A 23,694-nucleotide genomic window follows, 5' to 3' on the forward strand; every position below is an offset into this window, starting at 1 on the left:
TTCTGACATAACCTAAGGAGTTTGGCTGCGTGTTGGCCACTTATATTGTGGTCAAACACCCCTCTCATTTTCACCATGAGGAGGGCAGAGATTCTTGTCTGATAGAAGGGAAATTATACAGTGGAGATCAAAATTACAGAACAAATTATTAATACTTCATTCTGAAAGTTATTTTTTGTTCAGAATGTGAGAGAATATATACGTTGTAGCTATACCACTGCTCTACTAGTTGTTTTTAAAATAACCAAGGCACTTCAACAAAAACCTTTATTTTCCAAATTAGAGTACACTTTCAGATACCTCCCAGTTATCGGTGTTAATCTGGCACATGGTGAGCCTATTTATCCGGCAGCTGTCCTTGTTACTTTGCAAGATGGCAGCTGTTCTAAGGTGACTTAAACCCTGAGACAGCAGGTTGTCAAGATCAAGGCCAAAGGGATGACCCTCTCAGCCATCAGAGAGCGGTTGAGTGTTCCAGGTCTGTGATTTTAAGAATATTAAAACTTTAAAAGGACACAGATTAATTCAAGTCTCTCAGAAAGGCCAGTCATCCATGTAAAAGCTTCTCAATGGGGAATCGGTTCAACACTGCAGCTGGAGTTGCTCTCCAGTTCAGTGCTGAACAGGGCAAGGATCAGTCTCAGCACACAGCGACTCGTCGTTCAAGACAATTTGGACTGAAAGTCCACTCTGCAGTGACCAAACCTCTCCTCAGCAGAAAGAATAAAAATGCTGAGGAGCATGTTGTATGGACAGGGGAGAACTGGTCCAGAGTTCACTTCAGTGATGAGAGTAAGCTCAATTAATTTGTTTCTGATGGGAAACCTTATGTTTGGGGTAGGACTGGGGACAGACTGAACCCAAAGTGTGCAAAGAAGTCAGCTAAATTTGGAGGAGGAAGTGTCATGGTTTGAGGTATGTCTTCTGCAGCAGGAGTTGGGCCTCTTGTACAGCTACATGGCAGGGTGAATGCAAAGGTTTATGTGACAATTTTGACAGACAAGACAATGCCCCCTGTTACACTGAAAAACGGGTTACGAAGTTACTTGAAGCTAAAAATATTGATACAATGAAATGGAAGCCCAGAGTCCAGATCTGAACCCCATAGAGAATCTCTGGAAAATCCTTGGCAACAAAGTAATGTCTGAGAAACCCACTACAGTTACCGAACTGTGGATGAGACTGCAATAATGGACCAAGATCAAACCAGAGCAGTGTGGGAAACTAACGATGTCCTGTGTGTGCAGATGTGCTGGAGTCATTCAAAGCAGGGGCCTCTACACGTCCTATTCATTTTTTAATCCTATAGGCCCAAGAAAACATTGTTGAAATCTTATTTTCTGACACAATGGTGACTGTTCTCTAATGTTGCTCACTCTTTTCCTCTTTTTCCAAAATAAAGGTTTTTGTTGAAGTGCCTTGGTTATAACATACTAGTACAGCAGTGATATAGCCCCAGCAGATATTCTATCAAATTCTGGACAATAAGGGGCTGCCAGTGGCTGAGTGGTTAGAGCAGTTGCCCCATACAAAGACGCTCAAGGTCCTCGAGGCAGTGGCGGCCCTTTGCTGTGTGTCTCCCCCTTTCTCTCTCACCCCATTTCCTGTCTATCCTATCTAGTAAAAGGCTTGAAAACTGCAAAACTAATGATAAATGATCTTTTAAAGATATTAAGATATCAGATATTAATTTATCTCTTTTGTACATGGTACCCGGGCTCAGTATGTGCGTACCCAGGGTAGTCTCAAAGTTATCCCATAGAGCCACGGCTTCCTTAATGAAATAAAGCACTAAAATGATTAACTCAACCATTGATGCCAAGCAGCTGACCCCCATACACAATTGTCCAGGAGAAAACACGAAATGAAAGGCCAAGACTGCCCGGGAGTCCTTTGATAATCTAAAAGGCTGGAGTCACAGCTAACTCTTCAGCACCCATGGTAATAAACTGGGAAAAAAGACAATTGACATCAAAGACACAAAGTTCTGAGTTGGTGTTTATAGATACACGACAACTTGAGAAGCCACAGGGAGATGGTGAGATAATGAGTCAGCACAGAGCACAGGAGACTCAGGGTACATGAAAACTTGGCTGAATCACAGCCCATCATTGCCTCACACACCTGATTGCAGTGAGTTGATTCTCTCACCACTGTCAGAGCCGAAAGATTTACACGACACACTTGAATCTACATTTACTATACATTGATTGTTAGATAGCGCAACTTTTTTTGAACTATGAAGTATGTAAAGATGTTCTAGTAGAACACAGTATAATATGTCAAAAAAAAGTTAAAAAAAAAAAAAAAAGTATGATGAAAGGAGTGTAAAAAATGGCGTAGTACTGTATGTAAAAAAAGGTGTTTAAGACCTTTTAAGGGCCGTAATTGTCGGTAAATTGATTCATGATGTTTACAGTAGTTTTAAAAAATATTTTTATGTTTATTTTCTTATTTTTAGACAACAAAGATTCTACAGCATGGCAGTTGCCGTCACATAGTTGGAGGGTGGTGTTGGTAATGGGCTGTGCAGTCATCGACTGTGCCGCACATCCATTTACACACACACACACACACACACACACACACACACACACACACACACACACACACACACACACACACACACACACACACACACACACACACACACACACACACACACACACACACACACACACACACACACACACACACACACACACACACACTGTGCCCTGAGGAGAGGTAAGACTCAACTAAGTTTCATTCGTCATGGTCATTTTAACTGCAACCCCCACACAGTCCAGAGCGATACATCGATTGGCTTTAATGACAATTTAACCTGGCACATGCACACAAAGAACAAAATGTCCAAGGGCAAAGGCCAGAGTGAACTAAATAAACAGTATTCTGAAACATGGAATAGTTTAATTTAAAAATGTTAAAGTTCAAGCGCTTGTGTTATCTTTTCATCCTCTTTTAACCTTTAGAGTAGTGAATGGGGTGTTGGATGGATGATGATATTGTGAAGATGGATAATCAAGTTTTCTAGGCTGCTACATCATCAATGAGTGGGCCGTCTCGGACATGCTTTGTGGAATGAGAACCATTGCTATCTGTGTTTGATGGTAGCATTCTACAGTCATTATAAATTTAGTATAGAGGCATGTGTGTCCATGGCTCATTTGGTAACAGTTGCGTAATCTAGCATATGCTTCAATAAAGTCCCACTTATTGTGAATGATTGAAATCTTACATTTAGCTAAAGCTGTTTCTCATAAGCACCCTTTTATACATCACAATTCCATCCCCAGAAGCCCTATTTCAGATATAAAGCTGAACAAACTCTGAATCTTATCCTGAACTCTGAGTTGACTAATCCTGAGATGGGAAATTCTGAGTTTTCGCTTCCAGAGCAGCTGCTCAGTCAGTTCAATCAACTCTAAGTACGTTGAAGCAGAACATAAAAAGCCATCATCAACAGCGCTCCCATACTACGATTCACCATGGCAACGAGTACAGTAAGTAAAAGGCTGAGCCTCCATTTTAATCCAGTGGATGTAGAGATATTAATGCATGTATGCAGACTGAGCACATTTATCTTGAAATAAAAGAGCGTGAGTCTGAGCAGGAAAAGGTGTCCATAAGTTATAGCAAGTTGTTTTATGCAGAGTTGTCTATTAATTCCTATTTAAAAATATAGCTGAAGATTAAAAAAAAAAAAAAAAAAAGTTACCTAGATGAAAGACATAGAGACATTAAGTGTATACTTCTTTCCTTTCGGGCTGTCTTAAAGGGGAAAAAAGGGGAAAAAAACGTTATTCGTGTATCTATGCTTTCTAGTTGTGTAATATTAATATCTTCTGTATGCCCCTTTGTTTTGTTTTCTTCTTTTTTTACATGTTTGAAATATGTTTAAATCAAATCAAATCAAAAATGATTGTAAGAATATCAACTTAGGTGATATGCAGGTAATACAGTAGCTGCTTCAGTAAACGTAATCAATCCACACAGACACTGAGATGCTGCTGAAACACGTTCAGCCTATTTAAATCTTGCTCAATAATATTAAAATGTTATCCCCAATATGAAATCAAATGAGTTTCACCAGTGCTACCAATCACATGAGTGATAGAGATAATTATTCATTGATCCTATGTGTCTAAGGCTTCATAGCAATTTTTACACCAAAATTGGGCAAAAACATTTAAGTTTAACTGCTCTAACAAAGTCTGCAGAGTCACGGCATTATTGAAAATGGACATGCAGAGGTTTAATATTTGAATGTGAGGGCAAAAACAGCTGCTCAAATAAATGACTGATATACAACTTATACTGGGTATAAAAGCGATAACTTTAGCTAGTCCTAAGTACCATGGTTACTGACCCAGAGTTTCAATTATTTTTCTTTCTGGAACCAAAAATCCAGTGCTTTGCTGTACAATGAAAAATAATTTTGCTTTAATAAGGACTGTACCTACAAGGGCATGACAGTGTGGCAATAAGACCATGCTTTTTCTGTAGAACAGTTTTAAACAACATGATCATCTCTTGTAGTAAAAAGAAATATTATTACATATAAGGGATAATTATAAACTATATCAGCCAGGACATCTTCAACAGGTGTTACATCTCTCTAACTGCATGTATGACATCATATTACCATTTTTAGGACATTGGCTCATACGTTTGTTATGTGTACCTGGTTGGAGAGGTGCTGAACAAACAGCCACAGAACATGGCCATCTGAGACATTGCCCTTGAAAAGTTTTCTATTTCCCATCTCTAGGTCAGCTGACTCTTTTATTAGCACTTCATTAAAATTCATAATTGCTTCCTTTCTCCTGGGCGCAGCCAGAATCAAAACTGGAACTGTCAAAAATTAGAGCAAGAGCAACTGTCCTGTGCTCCAGATACACAACCTGTGACAACACCTCCACGCCCACCCATCTGTTCCTACATGCATACACAGCGGAGGACAGACACCACACGGAGCAACTTAAAGAAGTAGACGTAAATTTTATTTACTTGTTCTGTACATAAAGGGTCAATACCAGCACAGGTGTTAACCATGGGAAATATTAACACATGTAAATGGTATAAGAAAATAAAAAGGCACAATTTTCAATTCTTAAGTAAAAGACAGGCTTTCCTAGAATATGAGAAGAGAGCACAGTAATACTGTTAATGCCATTACAAAAACAACTCAGAAGCATGAGAAAAGCAAGTTCACCTCAAGAAAGGGAATAATTAGGGTGTATTGCTTAATTAGTAGATTTCATTAAGTTTGATGAGGAAAACCCACACTGGTTCATCGGCACGAACCAGGGGGGATTCAAATAAGAGAAACCTTTATTTAATAAGGAAATGAATGACATTAAGCAGCATTTGGCCAGGTAAAACCATCTCCCCAGCCAAGAGGTCATGCACAGAGGCAACCAGCAGGCATTTTTCCCTTTTGTAAATGTCACCGTAGGTACTTTTGTTTAATAACATCACTCACGTTAACAAAAAATGCTTGATTTAATAGACTATAAACTGACAAAATAAAACAAAATGAAATTGGGAGACAACTAAAAGCTGCACAATATTACTCTGAGTGAATGGCTGAGCATTGATTTGAATGGAAAAACACTAGGCGGAGAAATGGTTCATTTTTACAGCAGAAATATAGGGGTCAGCACTGTTTGCACAACTGTTTAATCCGCGGCTCCTACTGGTCAAATTGGCTGCAGCACGGTAGGAACAAAGACGCTTCCTCTATGATAAGAGTCTGTTTGCATAAAGAGAGAGAGAGAAATGTGCACAGACCACATATTTAAGGAATAAAGCTGGTTGAAATCCTAAAATGCCAGGAGTAACGTCGAATTAAAAACATTAGGTTAGAGAGGGGATGTCATGCGCTAAAAGATGCATTTATCTTACTCTCTGAAAAAAAGGCATTGATGGGATTCTCATTGGCTTGCTGAAACATTTTCCTTCTTCCCTGACCTATACCACTGAGAGTGGAGTTTATCGCCTCAGTGGAAAAGCCTTCAGTTCTTGTGCCCACACTGTGACAATGCGTTTATAGATAGCCTTGTAGTCAGGTGCTTGTCGGAAGTGCTGGCAAGGGCTACTGCCTTTGCCACTTGACTTTTTAAAACCTATTCGAAGCTTGACGCTCCTATGCAGAAAGTTGAAATATATCTTCTAGTGCTTGTTTCTGTTGGCACTGAAAACCTGCTAATCTTTAAGCAATGTCCTTTTTAGTTCAAAGTAATGTGAAGGACAGTAAAGACAGGTACCAAGTGGACATGCAGAATACCCCTCTACCATACATCTTCTCCAAGTCACAAAAAACAAACTATTGTTGATCATGTGGCACAAAAAAAAATGAAATCACATATGACCGTGCCATGTCTTATTATTAACAACAGATAAATAAGTTGTCAGCCAGACTTGTGTCAGGTTGAAGAGCGGATGTGATCATGGGATCTCTAGTGTCACAGAACAACTAGATCATCCGCAAACCCATCTCTCCTGCTTCCTCCTGACTCCAGTCACACATCACATACATATCAAAAACCTGAATAACTCATGGCCAATACGTGTGTGTGTGTGTGTGTATGTGTGTGTGCGTGCGTGCGTGCGTGTGTGTGTTTGAGATGGTTAAGGTACAACAGTGACTTGATTGTTTGGAGATATAACATTTTGACTGGCTGTTAAGCTCACCATTTCCTCAGTGCTCTCCCAAGTCCGTAGGGATATTGCGGTTCCCTACTTCGTACAAAAATCCTCACATCAACAAAAACAAACACACCAACACTTTCTAAAGTCCCCAAGACTTCAATCATAACAAATATTCTGAGAAATAAAAGTAAAAAAAAAAACAGACATGTGATGTAATGTGGTAAATATATTTTGTGAACACACACATACACACACACGCACTTATACATATACACAAACACACATATACACACTCACACTGATGCCCAGTGATCTGGAAATGAAAAGGACACTAATGCAAAAAAACACACTGCCCAGCCTGGAACCAAGTCATAGGAATAGGATCTGGGAGATGTGGGATCCGTTTTTTGTTTGGATCCAATGTCCAAAGCTGTAAACAGTCAGAAAGCCTTGCAACGCTTGGTAACAACAGAGGGGTCGCTATCGTGGTACAGCCCCAAGCAGGCAAGCATGTAACCGTGGTGACACTGGCGGGAAAGGTGGAGACAGCCAGCCGATTCAGGAACGGGTCGATACTGAAGAGAAGGTCCAGTCGAAACTCTTGGGTCAGTCACTCTCATCCGGATTTTGGGGGTCTATGATTTTAACATGGGTGAATGGGAAGAGACCCCTCCGTCCGTTCACCTCTCCCTCCCACTGACCACTGATGTTCATTCGTGTAACCTTGACGATGTCACCGACCTGAGGGCAAAAGGACAGGAGGGTGAGTTACAGGAGGAGCAGGACTTGTTTGCAGTAAATCTGAGCGAGTTTTAGAATCCCACTACAAAGGCTTTACATTTAACCAAAATGCCTTACAGTATAAAGAATGCATGTACTATTTGTTTAGCTAATATGGCATGAATGTCGCTTATGCAGCCCAGGTTATCACAGTTTACACTCTATAACACTTTAACATCCTGACACTTCCTTCACTTTGGGTAAAACTAGAATGAAATAACCAAAAGAGTTAATTTCACATTCACCACCAGTTACCATCACAATTTCTACTAAGAGATGAGCACAACTCCCAAACATGCTGCACTACTCCATTCACTGTGACATAATCAATGTAGTTACATCATGCAGGCAAAAGTCAAAGGGTTCATTTAAACAGCCCAAGAAAATGCATTTGACACATGACCATTGATTACTTTAAAAGCTGCTCCAAACTGTACGCATGTGTGTGCTTACACAACATCCAGAACAACTGATGTATAAATACACACTGTGGTTTGAACAGACGGCAGGGGAGCACAGAACTGTCGCTCAGATGGGTTTGTGACATTGAATGTGACCCCAATCTGTTAAAGCCATATGCTCTTTATCTGGATTAGAAGGGAAAAATCTCAATCGTAAAAACCATGATTGAAGTGTGTATGAGAGGGCACAATATGTAGCTTTAACTTGAGAATGAAGCTTCAAGGACACCTAGTCCTAGAGATTATCTGGAACAATAATCCTTTACGTCATTCTGGAATGACAAGAATGCTACTTAGTCATAAAAAAAGCTTCAGTGGAACATGTGAAGAAAATACATTAAGGAAAACATTTGGCTGAATGAATCATGATGTAGTGAAACGAGATTGCCATCACTTACATCAATAAAGACAAAAACAAGACTTGAAGTGAAAAACAGAAGTGTTTCCATTTCAATAGTTTTGTTTCAATTTCAATTTTTAAGTGTTGAATGCCTTCAATGTTGCTGCATTCAAAAGAGATTGGTTGTTAGGGATGCACTTGAATTAAGATGGTATAAGTATGTCTAATGTTTGTCTATGTCTCTTGTAACCTAGAATGTATCTTTTGTAACTAGAATAAAATAAATCCTAATATATCAAATTTACTGAAAAAAAACTATAGCACAATCAAATAAAAACATAACTAACCATCAAGAACACACAGTAATGAAGCACACTAGTACCATGTATAAAACAAGTCTGAATATCAAACCCTAAACACAATGACGAGATAACCTGAGCATTTGTTGGGAACTGCATGTCTCTGAAGTGAATAAATTATGACTCATAGCTTCTGCTTCTTGAACCCCAGGGGCCCCAAAATAGCCACAGTAAAAAAACTAAAGGGGTTTTGCTGAAAGCCATGACCTACTCTGAGCCGAAGACAGAGACAGATAGCAGAGACATGATGAGACGAGGTATGGTATGTGTGTTTCGGTGCAAAGCTTTTTTTTAGGCCGGTAAATCAGAAACACCACAGGAAATACTAGGGTTTCCACAGAGTTCTTTCTAGAGACTGGTGTCTAGGGTTTCTGGTAGCTTTCTTCTTTCAAAGTAATTACAACACTGATTACTCAATATTTCTAAGTACAGTTACAAAAAAAACAGAAATAAAGACTGTGATGTGCTTAATCTACGTAGGTCCCATCTGTTTGGGCTTGGTGGTTTTCATATATCTGCAGTGCAGCGTTAATACACAATACCGACAGAGAAAAACCAAGCTATTGCAAGATTAGTATACATTTTGTGAAGAAATTAATACATTCAAGTGTAGAATTGTTGCAGACAGACAATGGATTTATGACAGTCCAGAACAGATGCAACTGAGTCAGGTTTTTTTTTCACTGCTCCGGTTTTAAGCCAGGCCTGATGTGAAGGGGAGTCAAGTATATAGGCATCTCAGAAGGGCAGCAATTGTACCTGCACCACAATTCAGTATATATGCATTGAGAAAACCCCTATGAATGTCACCATTATCCAATTCCTAGTCTTAAGGGACAATATACACAGTAAATACAATGACAATAGCATCTTACTTTCTAAATGATTGCTAATTGAAAGAAAAAGCAATAAAAAACATATACTAAATCTAAATTTAGCTTTTGCAGTATCAACTTCTTTCAACTGGTTGAACCCTTACGTTCTGTTATTCAGCACAGTAGATATTAGAGCTAGTATTGTGCCTGTTGCAGCCTTAACATGGACAAGTAGTAGTACTAGCTTGTTACTTTTGCCCAGTGAAAACAAAGTGACACTAGTAGTACTATCAGTCATTTATCAAACTGTTGCAGTAACAGCAAGAAATCTCAGCATCAGCTCTTCATTCCCAGGGTTAGCAAATTATGGAAATTCACAACAGCAACACATTTGAGGTGTGGTAATGCGCATGTGAAATATGACGATGAAAAAGAAACTGTGAATTTTTCTCACAACCCTGTTCACTGATGCACATTGACAGGGTGCAATCTTTATAACCTCTCAGCATTTTGCCCACATGAGAGATAGAACAGGTTCTAGTGTTTTAAAAAAGGAGACCAGTTGGCCTTTGGCCTGAACTTTGTGCTGAAGCTTGTTGCAGGAAATAAATCAGCTGTTGCACAAACTCCTGTGCTGTTAAGTGCTTGTGCTTCGTTTTTTTTTTTAACCTCAGTTTAAATCTTTCTTGGGGCGGTGATAGAGGCAGGATGTTTACTGTTGACTGTACAGGACTCTTACACTGCCTCAGAAGAACTGTGACAAGTCTGATCGCACTGGTCACCACAGCGCGTCGGCGGGTTGTGCTTCTCTAAAAAGTTGAGCCTGTCTAAACTTCTCCACACAGCCATCTCGTCGGACTACCTGCTCTGTTGTGAATGCCCGCTAATGCAGGATTTAATGGCTAACAAAGAATGAGTTTCAATTAGCTTGTCTTGGTTACTATGAGTAATAGTGATGAATTAAAAAAACAAAAAAAAACAACTGATGGGAGCTTGGTACACTATGGCTCACAAGCATACTGAACACAACTGTAGAAACCATCAGAATGGATCAAAATGAGTTCTTAGGATATTCTTAGTTAATCAAAGGGTGCTATAGAGTAGAAAGACGTCCGTGAAGACAAATTCTTTTTTCTACTAGCCAACACTGTTTTACACAAGTCTGAACACACATTTAGTAAGTGTTTGACCCTTTCATACAGTAAGAGACCAAACTAATAGGTTAATCTTAGTTGCCTGTAAACAAGATCCGGTCTGCAACTGTAGCTTTGTACACTTCACTATACGATTACACAGAATTGCACAAGTGCCAAATAAAGTCATGTTTCAATTTCAGTTCTCTAATGCTCGCAGCCCATTTGTGAGCACTCACTCATTCTCTATTGTCCTCGCTTTGAAGAGCCGGTCAAATTAACCTTTAGTTTAATAGAAGTTTCCATCTCAACTCAGTGCAGCTGTTGACATAAGACTGGAAGTGATGGGCGCATACCCAGGCCAGCTGACATGTCTTGTTGACCCATTCAATCGGTGTCACAGTGTCAGTCTGAATGAGGTGTTGAGCGTTTCCTGAGGTGACTGCAGATGTCGATTGTAAAAAGGAACACAGGGGAGAAAGAGGACACGACTAATGTTGTTAGAGGGAGCTGTCTAACCTTTAGCATGAATACCATTCACCAGGTTTGCTCATGGTCCAAATTTACACTTCATTTCAGAGTCAAAGGGATGACGTATATCACTGCACCCAGCTGTAGCAAGCTCATTCACTTCCTATATCCACTGGCACACTGATGTCAGTGAATGGCAGCAGAGATCGGCCAAGATACATTTAATTTTCATCTCTCCCCTGGGGGCATCACTACAGCTCAGTCTGCTATGAGAGCGGAGCATTTTGGAGCCCTGGTATATGCGTGAGGTGTACATTATTCATGACATGCTTCGACATGTTACAGAAATGCAATCAAGCAATAGAGCTGCTGTGTGTTTAGCAGCTAGCTGGCTAGCAGGAAGATTGAGTCTGAGCCACTGCAAGCCATGGGCAACTGGTTGAATTGGGGCTCCTCTCCCCTCCATCAACGGATATTGGTGAGACTGATGACAATATTGTGTCCCAAAGTTCCCGCTCACCTTCAATTAAAAGCTTCTAAAGTGTATTATGCATTTATCATTTCAAGAAGAAAAAAAACACCATGGTGTCCATTAGCCAAACTACACAAATATCAAACACTTATCTGACATCAAATAATGAATGTGGAAGACATTCCCCACTGAATCAGCATTGACAACAACCACACACAGAAAGGGTCTTAAACGGCAGCTGTTGGGTTATGAATCTTCTGACAAAGAGCACAGTCATAAATGTTGGGTGATTGTAGAAGAGCTGCAAGTTATCTGAAGACACGTTCACACATAAGACTAACAAGATTGCTGTGGTAACCCTAAGCAGCACTGGTGCCCCCTTCTCATTCCTCGCTACTGACTCCTGCAGTTTCAATGAAAAACGGTATAGTACTAGAAATATTGCACTTTAGGTGTGAAACTGACAATTTCTTGCCTGTACTTTTAACTGCATTATTAATTTGTGCTGTGTTCTTTGAGGTATGTCCAATTTTAAGACATTTTCATAAAGTTGGAGCAAAAAATAATTTTTGCCCCATTATCTCCTGTAATTGGTCAACAGAGACTCAAAAATACCCACATGCTTTAAAAACCTGTCTCCCATTCTTTCTCTATGATCACAAGTTTGAAACTTACTTCTCTGACTCTCCGGCTCTAAGAGTAGCACATGTTCACAAATATTGATTGAACTTTCCTAGGCCATGGAAATAAAACATTTAAATTCTTAATTTAGGTAGTGTTGCCCTTTAAAACTCCCTGAAAAGATTGTTTTTCATGACTGGTACCACTGGTTTGACTTCTCGCCCTACTGCAGTGATGTTCAGGTGGACCCTGTGTGTGATTACACGTTCAACAGAACATTATTCTGACTATGACCAAGACAGAGGTCAGAGGACAGACAGGCTTGAAACTTGTAGCCAAAGAGGGCAGCAAAATACTGAAACTTAGCGTGGAGATTTACTGCATGATTCTGCATTACAAATCACAGGTAGTGCTGAAAGAGAAATCTCATATACTGTGTGACAATCCATAAGATGGATTTATCACCTGACGTGTAATGTGAATATGTTTGTGCTTGGTAATGTTACATTATTTGAACTGTAGTAAGTTAGTTCAAGGGTGTAAATTAACATGTCCCCAGAACTCAAAAAGATTAAGACTTCATAAAGACCAAGTATTGTTGACTACAACACTGAACCTCTAACAAAATCAGCAATATTAAAGCATTTTAAACAGCCAATGAAGTCGATTGTATCCCTTAGGAAGAGAGGAAGGAAGGGAGGGGAGGGAAACACAAAAGGGATGAAAGACAACACATTTTTTAGATTTACAATACCTCTAAAGCAAGAGCTGTTTTGTCATAGGCGCATGGCACTCGTTTCTGGATGGCCTTCGCCATGACAGGGCCGTTCTGCGTGGACGGTAGAGGGGTGATGACTGCTCCAGGTGTGCCAGGGGGCATTGGCGTCGGTGTCTGGGGCTGGGCATAGGCGTGGACGAGGGCGTGGGAGGGCTCAGGGATTCCATAGCTGTTGGAGTTACGAGATCCATGGGAAGGCTGGCCAGGATGAGGCGAAGGTCGTACCAATTTCTCCACATAGGGCACAGGGATCATCCCGACACGTCCCTCTTTACTCTTGGCGCTCCACCACTGCTCCTCCGGCTTCTCCAGGATGATAAGGATCTCCCCCTTCTTGAAGGGAAGGTCCTCTGCATCACTGCCAGTGAAGTCGTATAGAGTCCGCACATACTCCAGGTTCTCCTCTGGGCCACCAATGGGCTGGATGGGAGCGCTCACTGTGCTTGGGTACCTTGAGAGATGATATAATAATGAGGCCAAGGAAGAGACACAATGGCCAATGAAACCCCAGAAACATTGGACGAATAAAATCAGGGACAACTTTCCCTCGGACACTGCATAAATATATATCTTTTTTTGTTTGTTTGTTGTTGAACTGTGTTCAATAAAAGCTGATTTACATATATCCCTACAAGGAGCACGTGTACATGAATGTTTACAAATGTAGTTGGCAAAAAGGCTTAAATGAAATAAACAAATGCAATTATATAGTTAGTTATTGCTGAAGAATAAAAATATAATATCTAGTTAGAGCTATGGCTGTAAGCAAACATTGTTAATAGAATGCATAAACATTTATGCCATAGACTTTACCAGACTCTGGGATGATCGTTTACATCATGACCTCAAACAGCCTTACTGAAAGAATAAAACAGGACGTGTGGTGGTAGGCATATAAGCAAGGTAGGTGAGATCTGTCTGAAAGTGGGTTAGTTCTGATAAAAATAGACAACCTATTTAGCCTAAATTACCCAGTCCTTGGTGGTATTCCACATCTATGAGGCCCAAGTGTTATGGTGCTTTATTAAGGTGTACATCTTACAATCATGGCAGTGAGGGGAGGGGTAAGGTTCCTACCTGGGGGCTGGCTCTATCAGCGTGGTGGTATCCAGGTAGTGGATTTTGTAGAACTCCAGCAGAGCAGGGAGGTGCTCAAATTCTTGGTCGCCTATCTTAAATCTCTTGCTTGGCAAAGAGTTGATGATATAGTGAGACACTTTGGAGTTCTCAGACACTGACAGCACGTAGTCGCCGGGGCAGGTCGAAGAGTCTCGAACTAGAAACATGCCATGTCTCTGTCCTTGTAACCTATTCTGTGCCTCTTGTCGTGAGACGGGTCCAAAATACCAGGCGGACCGATCGGATGAATCAAACCGAGCAGTTGACATTTCTGTTTCAAAAATAAGTTAATATCAGTCTACAAATGAGGAAAAAAAGATCACAAAACAGCCTAGACAATAAGTTAAAAACGTGTATGCGTGGTTGGAATTGGCCAATCACAGCAACATTGGAGGATTTGGAAAGATACAGGGCAGGGCATTCGTCGCCCGTTTTTTTTTTTTAGGTTTCTGCACAAATACTGCAGACTCCGGAGACAAATGATTTAAAAAAAAAAACCAACAACCTGATGTTTTCAGAGACAGGCTGCGACTGGCTTGACCCAACTTTGGAACATAATGTGGTTCCTGTGTTCAGCAGGTCAATGGCTGAGGGATTGTTTGAGCGGCTAAAACAGAAAAACTAAAAAACTTACGACAGACAAACATCGACGGAGAGCAACAAATTATCAATGAAGCTTCCCTTTTCGTTCCGCCTTCCGAGAACACACCAGGCTTCTCTTTCAAATAATGTATCTCCTCCAGTCAGTGTCAGTTCTGGGAACGGAAACGGTGGCCTCAGTTTTTCATCTGATAAATCCTCATGTCGGCAAAAAGGTCGCCAGTTAGCCGCGCGGGTCGGACACGAAATGATTACTTTGTATCTTCTCGATCTCACGGTAAGGCACACGTCACGGAAATGCGTTTTTGAATCCCCTTTCTCGAGTCGGAGCAGACTTTTGAGGCAGCACGGCAAAAAAATGGCGGCCCGCAACACGTCTTCACACAAAAAATGATTTCACAGCAGCGGCTCGTCTCCTGCGCGTGCATCTCTCAGGTGCCAGTACGTTACGCTGTGGCTCTCGCGTGTATTCCTCGGCTGCTCAAGAGGGATACCGGCTTCTTTATTTGATACTTTCCCTTATTTCTGCTCGTCCCCCCCTCCTCACCCGAGCCACCAGAAGTGCGAGTACGAGACCGAAAAATGGCGACGGGAGGGCAGGTCCCGCTTTCTATCTGCACGTCACTGACGCCTGGAGGGGGAGGTGGGAGGAGGAAAGGGGGTGGGCGGGTGACGAGACACGGACGCCCCCTAACCCCCACCCACCCACCAACCCCCAGAACGGTGTCAATCATGTTTCCATGACACAGCTGCGGAACATTTTGTTTGACAAACGATAAAACAGTGATGTCATCATCGCCGGGCAAACAACCCGGCCTATTTATAGGCACGAGCCTATGTTGTTGTTCTGCTGTTAGTCTTTTTATTTTTTGAAACAATGTAAAGTGCAGTTTAAAAATGTACGAAACAAGTAATATATATACATTATAAACCTATTTTTACTTATTCTATAGCCTCACTAACAATATCATGATACAACTAAAAGTAGCAATGCCCCAATGCAAAATTAGTAAATGTAAATGTCCTGCATTTCAAATATTTAAATTGAAACAAGTGTTATTAGCAAAATAAACAATGTACATCTAAAAGTACTCAGTATGCAGGTGAGTGTTCCTTATTGTTATATTATTGGATTGTTAATACTGAGGCATTATGCAAGTAATATTTTTGCTGATGTAGCCTAGTTGCTTTGGGGGTTGTACATTTTTACTTAATGCTTAACTAATCATATATTCTGCAAAGTAAGTTGTAAATCTAACATTCAAGTAGGCTAAATACAGTAGAGTAAAAGGTCGAATATTTGCATTTTAAATTAGGTAATTTGCAATGAGAATAAGGAAGGTGTATTAATGCCAGAACTATAATTCCTACAAGTACATAGTTACTTTCCACCACTGTAAAGATCTAGACATCTCAGAATAAAGGCCATTTGAGATGTTATGGTCAAACAGCTAAGATAATTGGAGTTCCAGTCCTCAAGTGCGTTTCCTGGACAGATTAAACAGAGTTTAATTTCACTTGCATTACTGTATAATGAATAATAAGTGACTAAAGATGTAATTCTTATAACTGAGGAAAGTTTTATACCCAATCATATCTGACAACACATTTGGGGTACAGTTTATTTGCTCAGTCAACAGCTATTCATGCCTCCAGTAAAGAAGTTTTTTATATTTCCCTATTCTAATTTCCTGTTGTTCTCCCACTTCCCCTCCATTCAATCTCATAATAAGTATTATCTGGCACAGCACTGTGACACATCGATTTGGAGCTCCCGGACCTATCCATGACACAATATGCTGAAAGGGAGAGGGTGAATTTAAATGCCGGGGGTAGTGCCACAAAAGAAGCCTTTAATAAAGAGTTATACAAACCAAAGAATGTGATAGAAAACACTGGTTGAGCACGACAAGCCGTCCAATGTGGCAGGACAACTTCTGCTCATTGATAAAAGTAAAATATATAAAGATATAGCTCCGTTCCTCTGGTTATTGAGGTTTCAGTGATCATGGCTCATGAGGCTGCAGCTGGCCCGGACCAGCTCTCATCACTGCAGCGCTGTCTGAATGTTAATAGATTTGCACCCACTGGGTCTTGATGGCTAATGCCTGCCAATTCCCACATTTCCACAAAGACGCAGTGATGCAACAAATTGGAAAGACAAAAACAAGCAAGGCATCTTCCTCCTCAGAAGTATTAAGTGAAATCGCTGATATTTAGGGACACGTACTGCTTAACTCTGTGCAAAAATAACGTTGGCTTAACCATTCTATTGGTATATTCTTTGTTTTGTCAATTCCAATTTTGTTACCACAAGGTAATAACCATTTATTATGAATCATTTTTTAGGAGTTCATACTTTGGACATATAAAAGATGGCATATACATACAAATTACATGCCGAGTATGAACTACATACATTTCTGTTTCTGTGAGATTTTGAAAATGAGGCTATGGTAAGTTATGACATACCTGCATGTAACCTTTTGTGAAACACAGGCTTCCATTGAATTGACACACACTGAAGAGTTTCTTCTGAAACACCACCATCTAGTGGATTCACACAAAAGACACCTTCTGTCTTTTATTTAAACATGACAGTGAAGTGTAATACTTTTTCTCAAGCTGTTGCAGGGAGGCAAAAGGTCATACAAAGCGACAGACACAGAACTGTCAAGCACAAATGTAGCCTTCAGCACATCTGGGCCTGAGCACAAATGCATTCAAAGATAATTTGACATTTCCTGCCCAGGGACATTGGGGTATCTTGCTCACACCTCTGATTTTACAGAAACGCCTAGGAGCATAAAACAGTGCCCCTGAAGCACAGGATTGCTTTTCTAACCATTACCCCCTGGCTATCACTGCGGTGGTTAGGGTGCCTTATGGGCTGCCCTTCATGAGGGAACAGCATTGTGAAAGCTTTAAATCACCAAGAGAAAACACATGACTGCTCAGGAATTGCAATGATGCAATTTGTCTGCATGTAAAAACATTTTCTCGATTGCAATATTATACGTCAATATTAAAGACTTTTCCATTTGCACTACTTGTAACTATTATGCCAATAATTTACTTTGTTTTCATTGTCTTTGGAAAGGTAGACAAAACTATGCAGTAAAGCTACAGGTGCACATATAGAGGCTTAATTATGTGAAGTTGTAGAATGCGTGGAAGTTGAGCTTTGAACCGAGTTGCTGAGTGGTCATTTTTAAACCTGCTGGGTCAGCCATCCCCTTCATCTAATATCATTGAGACAAATGGTAAAGTCAGTTACTGCATGAGAAGTTGCTGACAAAGTGTATATGTAATTTCAGAGAAGAGCGCCGGCATTGTAAGATGCCATTTAAGATATGATTTATTGTGGCGCCTTCACAAGAAGTGAATTCAGTAACTTCCATCATTCATTCTATCCTCCTCTGAAAAATGGACATGAGTATTAAAGTGGAATTCCGGCGAAAAATCATCCCATGGTCTTTTTCGGCACTTACATAAATTAAACAAGCCATCGAGACAGTTTTTTTCGTGCAACAACTATTTACGAAGAAATCAGTGAGAGTCACTAACAGCTCGACATGGCTAACACTGATTAGCTTGCAGCAGTACGGTGAAGGCATTAAAACTGCTTTATTAATCACTTATACTGCTCAAAATAACACCAAACCTCTGCAGTAGCATGATAAGAGTCCCTACACATAAAATGAAGCATCAATGGGCTCCTTCCTTTTGGATTGACTTTGGTAATCCACTTGAATGGCGTTTACTACGAGAGGAGCTGGTACAGGGGCCAGTAGGTAAGTCTATCAAAACACCCTTTTAATAAACTCCAGGTTCGCCAACTATGTTGTTGATGCTTTGTTTTATGCGTAGGGACTCTTATCATGCTACTGTAGATGTTTGGTGTTATTCTGAGCAGTATAAGTGGTTAAAAAAGCTGTTTTAATGCCTTCATCGTGCTGCCCCGAGCTAATCAGTGTTAGCCACGACAAGCTGTTAGTGACTCTCCCAGATTTCTCCGTAAATAGTTGTTGCATGAAAAAAAAACTGTCTCGATGGCTTATTTGTTGTATGTAAGTGCCAAAAAAGACCATAGGATGATTTTGCGCCGGAATTGAACTTTAAATTGTTTGCTAAGATCAACACACCAGATTGCTGTATAATCATTTGATTATCAATTTCCTCTTAAAGGTTTCAGAGGTGGAGTATGCTAAGCCAGGTTCAAGCCGAGAATCGCCTATCCCGTCTGGTTGCGTGCAGTTCTTTACCTGCCCCATGTTGTTGCACAACTATAAGCCAGGTTTTGATTTATGTTAGGAAATTAGGCCAGGTGCTTCTAAATTTGTTGATCTCACTGATAAACGTTTGCCAACGCTGAACATGTTCTGTAAAATAACAGGAAGAGTCAGTAGGAAATACAGAACAGTGCTGTTTTGTGTTAAAACAATTTAATAGAGTTTTGTACTGTTGTGCTTAGTTGTACTGAAGGTGTATGACTGGTTAACACACTGGCCAATTAAAGCATGACACTGCTCCATACAATGTAAATACAAACCAAATACAAAACGCTCCTGAGAAATGAGCTTGGTAGTTCCTTCACTCATTCATTGCGTAAGCTTTTAGAGGCTTAACTTTGGTTGTTTGCACTGATAGAAGTTTGGAATACTTAGTCATTTTAAAAGTGACAGGTGATTAGTTCTATAAAGTTCTCTGAAATACAAAAATCCCACCATCATTTTGGCAGAATTACAACAAATGCGCAGTGAAAATGAAACTAAAATCTGACACCCAGTGTTGTGTTAAATAAGTTGAACTTTAATAGTTAAAATGTCTAAAATGCATTGTTTGGTAAAAAATAAATTAATAAATTTACCATTCTGAGTACAAAGACACAAGTTCCTCTTCTTTTTGTTTTAATCTTTTATATTATCTGTCCTTCCTGAGTACATTTCAGTTCTCAATATAGTCATCTTAAAAAAATCTAATCATAGGACATACAGTAAATACTTCTTATAGATAGCTTTAATTGTACACTCACTGTACACTTTGTGGCTAAGGTTTTTCAGAGGAACCGTGAAAAGCCATGGTACTTTTGATCCTGTCACTGCACCGTCCTTTTCAAACGGTCTCGTTGCACAGCACGGGTCCTCCTCTGTCTCTCTGCAATGGTGGAGCTGAGGCTCTGTTTAAGGGCTGGGAGAACCACCCCGGACCCCAGAGAGGGTCCAGACCTGGGAATGGAAATATATAGATTTAACTGAGAAGGGCCAAGGTGGCTTTTTGACATATTACAAGAGGCAGTCAATGCATTATTATGGAGGTTTGAGCAACCTGTTGCATAGAGGCACAGGGAGCGACAGATTTACATACGCTTTTTCCGGAAATGTTTGAAGACCAAGTTTGGGAAATTTATTTTCTTCTGAAGATTTGCTGAGCAGTAAAAACAAAGAGAAACTCTTATTAGAACTGTGCTAGTTTTTTTTCAAGGTATAATGAATGTGGGTGAATTTATAAAATATTCCCTGTCAGTTTACCGGGTACCATCAACAAGGTAGGCCTTGGTCAGAATGTAGTTTTCTGGGGTGATTTTCTTGCTCAAAACAATATCTCTCAACAATGCCTTCACACGTATAATCTAAAAGACACAGAGTTATCATAAAGTCATGAAACATTTCCACAGAAATATTTATGAGAATAATAAATACTGTACTTTCAAATTCCATAATGCTGTACACAACTGTACTTTGACCAACATTGTCTGGTGATGGACACTTACTTCCTGAGACTGCAAACTGTTAGCATTGTAGAGCTGCCGGATGATGACCTCACACTCCTGTAGCGTGGGAGCGCGTGGTGGATGGGAGGGATTGCTGTGAATTCGTAGAGGCTGTAATGAGGTGATGAGGCCCCCCTTCACCTCTGGGCCATGGTCCTGTCTGGGAGATCCCAGAATTTCACTGCCCTCTCCAATGCTGCTCCCCAGTAGTCAGTGAGAAAATATCAATTAAAAGTAACATACACACTGTAAGTTTTGCCTAGTTGCTACACCTACAGGAACGGTATTTAACAAATTAAATACATACTGACCATGCACTTTGCATTTGACATTTGAAGCATGACAAACATATACCACACACACCTTTTTGAACCTGTGTTTTGCTTCTTCACATGCTGTAGCTGTGGTATACCAATGCACGATGTCTTTCACATTGTCTTAGTGGGATTAATGTTCTTGTTAATGCCATTTAACATGAAATCTCAAATGCTTTATGTGCTGCGGAATATTATACTTTATGTTTTACCTGAAATGTCCTCAATATTGCTTAATTTTGTCTCATCTCAACTTTACATCAACATGTTTTAACCAAATTTTAATTTCTTATCAGTGCTTTGTTATAATTTCCTTTACAGTTGGACAATACATATATAATAGCTGTGTGTAAGTAATAATGAAGGCTGCTACCTGTTTTGTCACTATAGCCATATTATGTTATGATATTTTTGTATGAATATCTTCTAAAACAACAGAAATATTTCCTAAAAATCTTATCACACTACATCAGTATTGAGGTGGGTAGGCAGGTGACATCCTGAATGAGAATCACAGTCTATGATGAGAACCAGATGTCGCTTGATGGAAATCCACCTTAGAGCTTGGTCCTGTGAGGGTCGAGTGTCCTGCAGCTGCTCCTCTAGGTAGAGTCCTGTACGGGCTTCACTTCCCTGAGTGGGTGGTCTAATGCCTCGTCGATTGTGTACCATTCCTAGAAGAAAGAGGACCCATTATGAAGATAGTTATAAATTGTTAACTGCTGTGCCCTAAATGTTATTAGGCAGACTGTGTTTACCAAATTGGCCTAGCTTGGGATAGCAACTAGAACATAGCCTTTCTAGGATGCCTTTGAACTAATGTTGGGCAATATGATTATTGTGATTTTATACCAAGGTAGCATTCCTTTAATGATTGGTTTGTTTTATATATATATATGTGTATATATACACATATTGAAAAAAAAATTGAAAAATGCTCATCACATTTCATTTGTATTAATTAATTAAATTTTAATGTAATAAATAGGCTTTACCAGGGTTATGTCATGTAGACTATTTACTGAACTATGAGAAAAATATTCTTTATCGTGATATATCATTATCAGAAATTACCTATATTGGGATGGAAGATTTTGGCCAAATTGCCCAGCCCTAATATATAAATATCAGAAAAGGAAAATTACATCAACTGTAATAGAGGATTTTAACTATATTGCCCACTACTTTGAATTATCCCATACCTGCAAGAACATTGTCAGGGAATTACAGGGTGAAATAAACATAATCAGGATTACATCTTACCTTTTCTACTTGACTTGGGATGCTCCATTATCATCTTATACTGCAACTCTGCAACATCCATATTAGCAGAATTTTAGCGGGCAACATACCGTAGGGAGGCACATGAGAGACACAATCTTGTAACACAGTCCCGACAAACAGCCCATGTTTCCATAGGGGTCTGGCTGCTGTGACGGGGCGAAGACAGATGACTGGGGAGTCTCCTGGTCGGGGGTGAGATGCATTTAAATGGACCGGCATGTGACCTGTTCAGTAAGGTGACACTGGATCTCGGTCCACCTCCCACCGAGAGACCATCAAAACCCTGGAGTTGCTAGGCGACCGTGGTACCTAGATTGAATGTCTCTTTTCAGCTCCTTATCAGGAGACAGTCAGGTCTTTGTCATTAACTTAAATTCATTACATAAAGGGTGCGTGGACACAACAACAGGTTACTGAGTTCACTCCTTGCAAATGGGAAATGTGACCTGGATTCTTATGAATTCTTCTGAGCCACGTGTCCAAATCTGTGAACACCATGACACTGCAATTTCCTCAAAGGGAAAAATATATACACATCATTCTTACTTTTGTAAGTTGTACTTATTGACTTGCATTTGCACCAGAAAATTATCCAAGAAAAAAAATATATGTATATGTGAGAAAATATTCTACAGGAGAGCAACTCTCATTGTACGCATTCACATGCTGATTTGCAGATGTGCACACTTTGTCCATTACTTCCCATTATTTCATACAGGTGTGTGAATATGTTTTGCACCATATTTACTGCAAAGAATGTAGCAAAAATGTCAGTGTGTGACTAATAATTTGTGGCTCGTAGAAAGTTATTTGTGCGACGGTGATTTAAGTATTTGAGAAGGTGTAACTGTAGTTTGTGGGAGAGGGAAAAATCTACAAGTTTGCAACTCCTGAAGGATTTTTTCTCTGTGTGTGACTACAAATGTACTGTTTCACAAGCGAGACTCTTTTCTACAACTACAAATTAGTTATGCACCACATTTACCTCCACAGATATAACATAATATTGTGACTAACCCAGCAAAGCAGCATACACTTACTGGTCTCTCAAAGTGAATCATCATTTATGAGTATGCCAAATTATTTGGTCACATTCAAGTGGTCTCCATTAAAGTAGGCTATTTAGTAATGGGTAGAAACAACATCCATTCTCTAACCTTTATTCTCCCGTCTGAGATACTCTATCTCTGCATGTAGTTTCTCAAGAGTTTCCTTGTGTTGTTGCTGAAGGAACTGGATATTTTTCTGCATTGAAGCGACGCGGGGGTCCGTCGTGTCGCTGCTGTGACAGGACACCTCTGCTGCTCTACACGACCCTCTGTCCGCCGGCGGGACGGCAGGCAGCGGCTGTAGTAGTTGGTTCGCCGGTAAACGCCGTGGGGAGCCCGGCTTTCCGAGGCGCCCGACTCGAGTCCATTGTGGCAAATGCCGCACCGGAGGAAGGTTATGACTTGACATAGCGTTGGCTCATTTAGCTAACGAACCATTCTAACTTAGCTTCATTTGACGACGACTTGTTTCCGCACGAACTAACTGCAACGTTAACTCACTCTTACCATTATTTCCCAGTGACAGTGGACAAGTGAACCTAACGTGACATTTTTATCATTCAACAGCCACCTTAACTGTTTGCCAAAGTCTGGTTGCTCGTAAACAGCTCAAGTAGGCTAGCTTGCATTTCGCACTCATTTGACATGCGCTTCACTCACACACACCGTTG

At 40.2% G+C, this 23,694-nt stretch overlaps 2 protein-coding genes across 2 annotated transcripts; both read right to left on the reverse strand.

The window, feature by feature from the left end:
• Positions 1-4,991: 4,991 nt before the first annotated feature.
• On the reverse strand, positions 4,992-15,147 carry crkl (v-crk avian sarcoma virus CT10 oncogene homolog-like). The gene is made up of 3 exons (XM_083929817.1): positions 13,962-15,147; positions 12,861-13,335; positions 4,992-7,395 (listed from the first exon to the last, which is right to left on the reverse strand). The coding sequence occupies exons 1-3, from the start codon at positions 14,270-14,272 to the stop codon at positions 7,261-7,263; spliced, it is 921 nt and encodes a 306-aa protein (XP_083785943.1). The 5' UTR covers positions 14,273-15,147; the 3' UTR covers positions 4,992-7,260.
• A 4,554-nt stretch (positions 15,148-19,701) lies between these two features.
• On the reverse strand, positions 19,702-23,432 carry ccdc74b (coiled-coil domain containing 74B; the record flags this gene model as incomplete). The annotated part of the gene is made up of 7 exons (XM_083930002.1): positions 19,702-19,831; positions 19,971-20,030; positions 20,135-20,235; positions 20,377-20,572; positions 21,247-21,364; positions 21,954-22,001; positions 23,132-23,432. The coding sequence occupies 7 exons, from the start codon at positions 23,430-23,432 to the stop codon at positions 19,702-19,704; spliced, it is 954 nt and encodes a 317-aa protein (XP_083786128.1).
• Between the last annotated feature and the right edge of the window lie 262 nt (positions 23,433-23,694).

The sequence above is a fragment of the Echiichthys vipera genome, assembly GCF_963691815.1.
Source record: "Echiichthys vipera genome assembly, chromosome: 16".
Classification (NCBI taxonomy): Eukaryota; Metazoa; Chordata; class Actinopteri; order Perciformes; family Trachinidae; genus Echiichthys; species Echiichthys vipera.

What these genes read in the sequence shown, in the direction of transcription:
- crkl (XM_083929817.1), bottom strand. Translation starts at nt 14,272, where the DNA reads ATGTCAACTGCTCGGTTTGATTCATCCGATCGGTCCGCCTGGTATTTT. An exon ending in CTGATAGAGCCAGCCCCCAG is followed by an intron (nt 13,336 to 13,961) that starts GTAGGAACCTTA and finishes TCATCTCTCAAG; the next exon opens with GTACCCAAGCACAGTGAGCG. An exon ending in AAACAGCTCTTGCTTTAGAG is followed by an intron (nt 7,396 to 12,860) that starts GTATTGTAAATC and finishes TTTTGCCCTCAG; the next exon opens with GTCGGTGACATCGTCAAGGT.